Raw genomic sequence first — 10,318 nt, 5'->3', positions numbered from 1 at the left:
TATATATATATATATATATATATACATATTGAAAGAGTTATGAATTATCATCGCAGTGTTGTCACGAGAATTCATCACATACTAAGATAAAAGAAAATAATCAGTAATGACACCGAAAGTTTTTAAGTGGAAAACACATAAAAGAAAAAAATCATGAGGTCGGATATGGTTGTAAAAATCTACTATAAATTGATGATAACAAAGTCCTCTTGTCCCTCAGACGAGAAAATGGTTACAAAGTCTTCTGAATTACAATGTTGACATGTGGATGAACTTATTGCAATGAATGAGCGGCGATCGATGGTGATCGGTGGAGGCTGACAAGTGGGGTTGATAGTGGTCAACAGTGATCGACAACAGTCGGTGGTGGTCGACGGCGGCAGAACTTCAACTCCATAACAAAGCTTTAACCTCTTTATTAAGACTCAATCTTACTTCCCTTTCTAATGAGAGGTGAGGCTCCATTTATAGAGTTCCAGGTACAATGAATGTGAGAATATGAACCACTTTTATCCGACAGTCCGGAGATGTTCCCTCGATTAGACGAAATTTGATGGACAATTGAGGGCTTTAGTGATGTCGTAATTAAATGGATTGGGCTCTTTGGTTGAGTCTTGTCGAGACGCTCAAATCGACTATAAACTTACCACATTCGAACATTCGTTTAAACTTCGGAATGTGTCTTGAAAACTTTTAAAAGATATTTAAATGCTTTATTTGAGCTTGATTTAACTCGGATTTGATTGATTTTGATATCATTGAGTATGTCTCGTCGAACCGGTCAGTTTGACTATAAGTTTGCTAAAATTGGAGGCCTGGTTAACTCTGAATTGAAATTTGAATGTTTTCTGCTAAAAAGATTGTCTTGAGATCTATGTCATGCCTCCAAATTCGTACAGGAAGAAGAAAATTTGTTGATGTCATATCAAATATATATGTACCGACTCTTATAAACCAAAAAGATTCACTAAGGAATGGATGTGATGTGGCATGTACTAGATAATTGGATTTTAAGAGAAAAGAGCACTACTGGAATTTTGGCTTTATCCCACGGCCACAATCCGTTGTTTATAATAAGAAAAATAGTTTCTTTTAAAGTTACGAAAGGTTTACCGATGGTTTTAACCTTTTAGGTAAAACACTTGTCGTTAATTACAAAAATTGACTAATATTCCGACGGTACAAATTTATTTATGGTTATCCAACAATTTAATGTCGTAGATTTTTTCGAGAAATATCGAGTTCTCGACAATCGTTGATTTGCATAATCGATTGTTCGTCGGTCAGTACGAGCAATGAGATATACGTCGTCAGTGTTTTGAAGCAGACAAAGTCGTCGGTTATACATCATTTATGAGTCATTTTTTATAACTGACATGTCAATTGTTGTAAAAGTGTCGCACCGATCGGTTTTTTTATGTATGAAAACCATCAGTAAAGCTTTGTTTATGGATTGTTTTTATAACTAACGTGTTAAATGTCAGAAAAGTGTCGCACTCATCATTTTAGTATATTTAAGTATATTTGTAATCACCAATTTATAATTGACCTATTCAGTTAGGTCAGATCACATGGTTTTTTTTTTTCTTTTTAGATTTTCCATAAAAAAATTTTCTTTTTAGATTTTCCATAAAAAAAAAATCTTAGTGTTTTTACTCATCATTTCTATTACCCGAGTGTGTACAGGATTCTCATGCAATGTCAGGATGTTAATTAATCATTGCACTGCCACAAATTCCCATGTTGTCTTGCATGCTTCAAGACTCTAACAAAAGGTTTTAATCACAAGTTGCATCTTTCTGTTTAACTTATGGAGAAATTTTAAAAGATTATTTGTAATAGGTTATCAACAAATTTTTATCATGCGACATAAATCTCAAGTCATTTCTGTGCAAAAGATGCTCAAAATAAAATTTAAAATTATACAAAACTTTGACTCGACTAGACGGACCCAATGACACCAAGATTAATCTAATTAGAATCAAATCAAGCTTAGATCAAGCATTAAATCATATTTGAAAGCTTTGTGTGATCAAATGAATACAATCTTATAGTTGCATCGAGATTAATCCAATGAGCCCAAGATATCTCAATTCTGACATCATTAAAACACTCAAATGTCCATAAAATATTGTGCAATCAAAGAGATCGCTCTTGATTGTCCAATGGAGTGGTTCAATTTTTTTGCTTGCTTACATGAAAGGTCACTAGCATGTTCTATCAATAAATCCCTACCCGCTTCATTAAGAGGGACTGAAAGATCAAGACTTAATGGAAGATAAATACCAAGGCCTTGATCAGAAGAAGAAGAAGAGGTCAATTTTAAGTGTTTTTTAGGACTGAAGACCCAACAAACACTTCTTGCTCCTCCAGATATTGACCACCATTGACTATCAGTCGTCAGCCATTGTCGCCCACTGTCACCTTCTATACGCTTGTCGTAATTGGCAGACCTTACGGAGTAACGACAGATGTTGCAATGAAGCACCTTCTGGAGTCGCGACATATATTGTGACGTAATGATGCACATCAAAGATGATGTAACGATACACCTCATATACAGTGTAACAACATACCCTAAATCCACTATAACAACAAGCCCCAAATAGGGTAGAACAAATCACACCATATTAAAGATATAATGATAATTTCTAATTGTCATGACTTACGACCACTGTACTCAAGATACGACAACATTCTTCAGACTCCTAAAGTTACCTCCTCACAACTTCTCTCTATGACATTAGTGGCGAACTAAAGCTCATGTAGCTCCCAACTCTAGCTCCTGTAGCCTACGAATGTTATCACAGCTTCCAGCTCTTGCCTTTATGGCCTACATATATTATTGTAGCTTCTAAATTTAGCCTATATGGCTACAAACATTATTGCAGCTCACCACCATGACTTATGCGACCAACTTTGGCCTACGTGGCTCATAGCTCATGCAGCTTCTAGCTCCATCGTTTGTGGCCTATGAATGTTAGTACAACTCCATACTATGACATACGTGGTTGATTTTTGTCATTACAACTCTCTGCTAATGTCTCTGTGGCTAATCAATACTATCACAGCTCAACACTACGGCCTATGTGACAGAATACGATATGTGTGGCTCCTAGTTCATGCAAATCCCCACTACGACATTTGTGGCCTATGAAAGTTAGTGCAGCTCTCTACTACGACCTACTTGGTCTCCTGCTATTATTACAACCATTCATTATGACCATTGTGGTTGGCCAACGCTATTACAACTCTCCATAATGGCCGACTGACACACCTAAAGCTACAACAACGGTCAATACTACAACTTTTAAATAAAGCCTCAACGACAATTTGAGGGTATTAAAACCACCAAGAAAAATATTTGTTGTAGCTTAAATTGCGATTATTAAAGTAGAACAACTCTTGTCCTTTGTAATTTCATCTTCCATATTTCAATAGAAGAGTGAACCTATATTGTCATATTTACATGGTTGATTACTTTGATAAGGCTGGGTCTCCTGATTATTTTTTCTCCCGAGTTTTCCGCATAAAAATCATGATATCTCCCACTGCTACTTTTCATTTATTTGTCTGTGTGATTGACCATTGTGCAATGTTAAAATGTTAATTTATTATTCTGCTGCCACAAATTTTCTAACACAACAATCTGTAATTTTGTTCGATGAGCAACCTAATAAATGCCTATTGATGTGAGATTATAAGAAGATAAATTTAGTAGATTATATGCAAATCAAATTTTTATTTTGGAGTATTTACATGCATATATCACGCAATTGGTATGTACTTATATATGAAACCTCTAAAGTTAACTTTTCTAACAAATCGGGCCGGTCAGTTCAATCGTGAACCGGTCTCAACCGGTATGGTCAAATTTCAGAACCGTTTCTGCATAGAACCGAGATTGCATAGGTTGGAAGTGAGGTTGAACTGGTTCGATTTTTTTAAGATCCAGCTGGTTCAAAATATTATTTAATTTTAATCTTTTGATTTTCATTGTATATCAAAAATAATATATTAAAAATGCATATAGCGAAAATATAATGCCTTAAATTTTTTATTTAGAATATTATTCAAAATATTCAAAATATTCAAAATCATTATCTTAAATTAAAATAATATGATTTAGTTTTAATTTTTGCTTAAATTTACTGATTGAAAATATTTTTATAAGATTGTTGTTTTTTTTTTTTTTAAGGAATGACCAGATGTTATTATACGAGTCTCCAGCGACTCCTAATATGCGTAACAATTTGAGTACCAGCTCATTAAGGCCAACTGTGTTAGAGGAGATTCAAAATCCCGATCTAAGGATTCTTATACCGTAAATGCTAACCAGCAGGCCGGAGTACGCAACACATTTTTGTATATTATTATTCAATTCAAAGCTATTTTTAATTTAAAAAATAAAATTTCATCAATTTGATGCAAATGTGGCTTTAAGAATTTATCTCTGCTTCTTTCTCTGCGTTGATCTCGTCATCTATAATCTGTTTTTTTTCTGTTTATTTTCTTATCTGTTTAATATTCTTTAATAATTAAATGTAAAATCACCAATATTAGAAAAATATTATTTCTTTCAGGGCACTCAATCCCTACTCCACAAAAATCAAAATGGCAAATTAAATTTAATTATTTAACATATTATAAAATTAATACAGATAATTATTATCGGCTATAAATTAAAATACTCATATATATTTAATTATTTGTCATTTATATTTAAATTCTATGTATTAAATCTTCTTTTTTATTTTTCCTTTATTTTTGAAAATAAACTTAATCGATATAAATTTTATATATTTTTATTTTTTATTTTTAGAAATGTCTAGAAATGAAAAATGATTTTGAATACTTTTAAAAAATAAAAATCTCTATAAAACATGTTATAATTTAGATCAAAATATAAATAAAATAAAATAAAAATTAAAAATAAAAGAGTTCCAAAACAGCCCCTTATATATATTTTAAAAATTCTTTAATTTGTTATCAACAAGCACTTCCTGAACAATTCAAATTTGACTCGATTAATACTCGTTCATATTTATTTAAATTAATAAATAAACACGTATAAACACTTTTTAAAAACTCGAATATTAAATCGAATATGAAAATAATTCAACCCATTTTTTTAATGTTTGTGAATACATTATTTATTTGTGACTTGGCAAATGCTCTACCGATATGATATCATATTTTTTCATTTTTATTAAATTCTCAATAATTTGATGGTGGCACGTGTAAATATTTACAAACATACTCAGGTGTGAATATGTAAATAATGTAATTATCCAAATTTATAATGATTTTAAATTATATCAAAAAAAGAAATTTGTTTTCTTTGCAAATCTATCCAATGTTTTTTTTGTTTTTGTTTTCTCTATATAAATAAACTCTGTTCCTGCCCAACTGATTCCCAATTTTGCATAAGCTAGCTCAGAATCGTTCAAAATCAAGCCATGGCAAGCTCGCCGGAGCTGAACAGCGGCGACGAACCCCTCACTCTATCAACCCTTTTTCCCATCAAAATCGTTCTCCCGGCCGTCGTCGTCCTCTCCGCCCTGTTCGTCATCATCCTATTCGTCTACTTCCGCGTCAAGAATCAAATGGATTCGCATTCCTCCTCCCGCTCGGCGCTGGATTCCGACGTCCTCAAGACGCTCCCCATCACAGTCTTCAGCTCCGCCAACTCGGATTGTGCCATCTGCCTCGCGGAGCTCGCGGAGAACGAATTGGGTCGTGTTCTTTGGGGATGCAACCATGCTTTTCATCTGGACTGTATTGACGAATGGTTTCGAGTGAATTCAAGCTGTCCCATATGCCGCAGCTCCGTTGTTCCGACGGTAAGCTTGGCTATGGAAGCGGGGAATATGGGTGTAAAAAGGGAAACTTTGCCTCGGCCGGGGGCGGCGGCGGTGGAAAGCTCTGTTTTTTGGGGGAGAGCAGAGGAGATGACGTTGCCGGCTTTGATTGTTTGAGACGGCTGAGAAGGAAGACGAGTTCTGGTGATAATGATGTGTAATATTTTTGTATACAAAGTTTGCATACATGCAGCGTAATACTCTTTTGAGAATTAGAGTCTTTTGAGAATTAGAGCAGCAATGAAGCAACTTTTCCTCAAATTTGTAATTTTGTTTTTTAATTAATACAATTTAATTAATTTTTCTTATGTAATTTAAAAATTTTAATAATTTTACCCTGCCTCTTATATGCTTCTTTGCCCCAGTACTTCAAATATAATTAAATACTTAAAAATTTTGCCTGCCCTATTGAGAATGATGGTCGGCGGAGGTCAGTAACTTGTGGTTGACGATGACCGACGACGAGGTAATGTTGGACTTCAGCTCTTTCTCTGAGCCTCAAGCTCTTTTTCAAACTTCAAGCTCTACTCTCTCAGCATAAGAGCGGTGGGGCTCTAATGAGGTTCCCTTGATCGGAATATGAATCACTTTGATTTGACGAACTAAAGAGGTTCTCTTGATCAGCCGATATTTGATAGTTATTTGAGTGCTTTAAAAATGTTAGAATTGAGCAATCTTGAGCTCGTTGGATTCGTTTTGTCGAGACGCTCGATTTTACAATAAGCTCACCAAATTGGTCATCAGTTTACCTTCCAAATATACTTAGAAAGCTTCCAAAGTGGTTTAATGGCATGATCTGAGCTTGTTTTGACTCGGATTTGACCAATTTTGATATCAACGGGTTCATCTCGTCAGACCGATCAAGTTTGTTGAAATCAGATTTCTGAATCTCTTAATTTAAGTTTGAACATTTCTTGCTCAAAAGATTTTCTTGAATCTTGAGATTCATGTAAAAAAATGAAAATTTATTGATTGCGTAATAATAATAATATATATATCCCTAAATTATATATATATTATTATTAAATTCAAATTGTTAAAATTTCTAAATATTTTCGGTTTTTTTATTTAAATATTATTATTATTATCCGAATTATGATTTTAAGCTTAATACATTTAAAAATGCTAACAAATATTTAACAAAATATAAACAGTAAAAAAATACTATGAGAAAACCTTTATAGGCCATCAACAAATTTCCATCATTCAATATTAATCTTGAGTCATGACATAAATCTCGAGATAATTTTTAAAAAAAAATTCAATCTTATTAAAGTCATCTAGAACTCTGATTTAAACAAACTTATAGTCAAACTAACCGACTCGCCGAGACAGATCAGTAGTACCAGTGTTGGTTCTATCCGAGTCAAATCAATTTGTTAAATCATTTTTTGGAACTTTCAATGCATAATTGTAAGGTCAAATGAATTTTGAATCTGACAAACTTATAATCAAATAGATATTCTCGACAAGACAAATTCAAAGAGACTAATATCACTCAAGTTCAACTTCATTAAAATAGTTAATTGTCCATCAAACGCCGTCCGATTAAGAGAATCTCTCATTGTTGTCCAATCCGAGTGATCTGGATTCCTTACTTACTTGTAACATTGACTCTATAAATAAAGTTCTACCTCTCACTTGAAATGAGACCTAGACCAGCAACAACACAAGAGATGAAGGCGTTGAAGGTCAGCATCGCTTATACACTGCAGATTTGTGTCATGCTCCGAGATTCATACAGATGATGAAAATTTGTTGGTAGCGTATCAAAGTTTTTTTATATTATATTTTATTATTTAGTTGTGGATATTTTATTTGTATTTAGGTTTTTAATATCTGTTAAATATTTGTTAGCATTGTTAACTGTTTTTAACTTAGAATAATAATAATAATAATAATAATAATAATAATAATAATAATAATAATAATAATAATAATAATTAAATCCGAAAACAAAAAACATTAAATAATTTTAATAATTTTCAATTAATAATAATAATTATTATGATTATTAAATAAAAAACAAAACCGAAAATATAAGATAAAAATCGAGAAAATTAGTATATAAAAATCGATTTTTATCTTTATATATCTCTTATTTAAATTACTTTTTACATTTATAGCACCCAAATCTTTCACATCACATAAAAAGTATAATTATTTTAAATTTTAAAAAATAAAATACACTTTATGATGCATGGATAAGATGTGATTATTCGATAAATTGAAGCTCAGATGTTAGATATACAAATACATAAGAATTGAGTGGTATGAATGTAAACTTTTTTTTAAAATATTGAGCAAAAAAATAGATGAAGATATAAAAATTGAGCAGTATCTACAAATATAAGAAGATTTAAGTACATATATACCACTCAATTCTTATATATTTATATATCTGACATCCAAAGTTTAATTTATATTTGTATATGTCATCATATCCATGCATAACAAATTGTATTTCAATTTTTTTTTTGTTACTTAAAATGATATTATTTTCAGTGTATATAAATGTACTAAATAAAATTTTAGTGTTATATATAAAAATCAATAAAATTTTTATTTTAGTGGCCCTTAATTATTTATTTCTCAAGACGGCCTCCCAATGGGAAAAAATTACGTACATAAGACGTACGCAACACTGCGTACATAATAGAGGTTATATTCGTGTTATATCGTCATTATATTCATGTTATATCCCTTATGATCTCCATGTAACTTCCATGTAACTTCCATGTAACCTACATGTAACCTACAGATATGTGAAAATAGTAGAAGCGTGGAACTTATTTGTAACGTGGAACTTATTTGTAAGCTCAAGTATGTTACATGTAAGTTATATGGAGGTTACATCGAGGTTACAGACGATATAACGCGGATATAACGTGAATATAACATCCATCATGTACGCAACGCTACACAAATTTTTCTCCTCCGAATGGGCAAGAAACGAGCAATTAATTTTATCTTGGAAATTTGATGTTTTATGACATCCATTAATGGACTGTGGAAGAATAACGGTAATTTGATGTTTTAGTCATGAACATTGGATTTTTTTTTTCTCTTTTAATTGAATTTCCTCCCGCCGAAAGTTTGGATCACATGCACAAAAATTGGCTCAAATTTTAAATCGAACTGAACACGAACATTAGCTCAGTTCACTCATGTTGATCAGCTAATTTACACCCTATCAGACTTAATTATCGGATATGGGCATTTTCTGCAATTGCTTGGCCGCCGAAATCCCACGAAGTGTAACTATACTATCAATTTTAGAATTAAAAATAAAAACTTGCACAAAATTTAATTATTTTAATTTTGCCGTTCTTAACTTTGTATGTATGTATGTCTGTATGTATGTATGTATATATATATATATATATATATAATGCAGCTTGCTTTGATAGCATCTTTCCTTTCACCAACACATTCCTAACGTTAAATTTGACTAAATCTAAGGCTGAACAAAGTAAGAGAAATAGATTAAGAAAGGACTTTAGCGATGATTATAAATATGTTCGGTGGAGGAAACTAGCTTCATATATACAACAATACTGAGTTTTAAGAAGCCCAATATTGAAACTATGCTTTTGAGTAATGAGATTTAGGTTGCGTTTGGGAGAGCTTATTGCCCGCGTTGAGTTTTGAAAACGCATAAGAGATTGTTTGGCGAATGCGTTGCACTGCGTTTTTAAGTAATCCGTCTAAAATTTTTACTAAAGCCAAACGCGGGATCCCCCTGCGGCCCACGTTCCTCCCGTGCCCTCGTCCCGTACCCTCCTCCCATTCTTCTTCGATCGCTACTGTCTCCCTCTAAGAGATCTCTCTTGATCTTTGCCTTTCTCCTCCTCCTCCTCTATCCTCTCTTTGATCTTCTGTTGCGGTGCTCCGTAAGTAGTTGTTACACTCGAGTCTAGTGCACTGGATTTTTTTGTGAAATTTTTTGGTTTCTTGTTTCCATTTGGTATTGAGAAGCTTGTGATGGTTGTGTTTGTGGTGATTTGTGATTTGCGTTGCGTGGTGACTTGTAATGGTTGCGTGCTGGCTTTGAGAAGCTTGTGATTTGTGATAGTTTCCATTTGACTTTGAGAAGATTTGAATGTTATTGTCCCTCTTTAAATGTTTCTATCTTCGAGCAATCTGCTGAGTTCTAAAAGTGGCAAATTAGCTTCAAGTTTGCCGAGGACTTATAAAAAATAACATCCAAAACCGATATCAAATGGCTCCAAAAATAAATTTATACTTCTAAATGTACATTTCTTAGGAAATTGTAATTGAACCATTAATCTTATAATTTCATATTTACATTTATCATAAATATATTAAAAAAAAAAACATTGTAAATAAAATTCATCATTTTTAATAATTTGATGAAATCTGTTTGTAAACCATGTTTATAATGGAGCGATAAAAATTATTCAAAGTTTACAAGTCAAATCTTATATATATATATA

The 10,318-nt window shown here is 32.3% G+C and overlaps 1 protein-coding gene across 1 annotated transcript; it reads left to right on the top strand.

Moving 5' to 3' along the window:
• The first annotated feature begins 5,459 nt into the window (after positions 1–5,459).
• On the top strand, positions 5,460–5,978 carry LOC110020482 (RING-H2 finger protein ATL64-like). The gene has a single exon (XM_020718603.1). It carries the CDS (start codon positions 5,460–5,462, stop codon positions 5,976–5,978), a length of 519 nt encoding a protein of 172 aa, XP_020574262.1.
• The last annotated feature ends 4,340 nt before the right edge of the window (positions 5,979–10,318 follow it).

This window comes from Phalaenopsis equestris, unplaced genomic scaffold (assembly GCF_001263595.1).
Source record: "Phalaenopsis equestris unplaced genomic scaffold, ASM126359v1 Scaffold000098, whole genome shotgun sequence".
Lineage (NCBI taxonomy): Eukaryota > Viridiplantae > Streptophyta > Magnoliopsida > Asparagales > Orchidaceae > Phalaenopsis > Phalaenopsis equestris.
The sequence above is the reverse complement of the archived record's forward strand: the minus strand, read 5'-3'. Positions and strand labels throughout refer to the sequence as shown.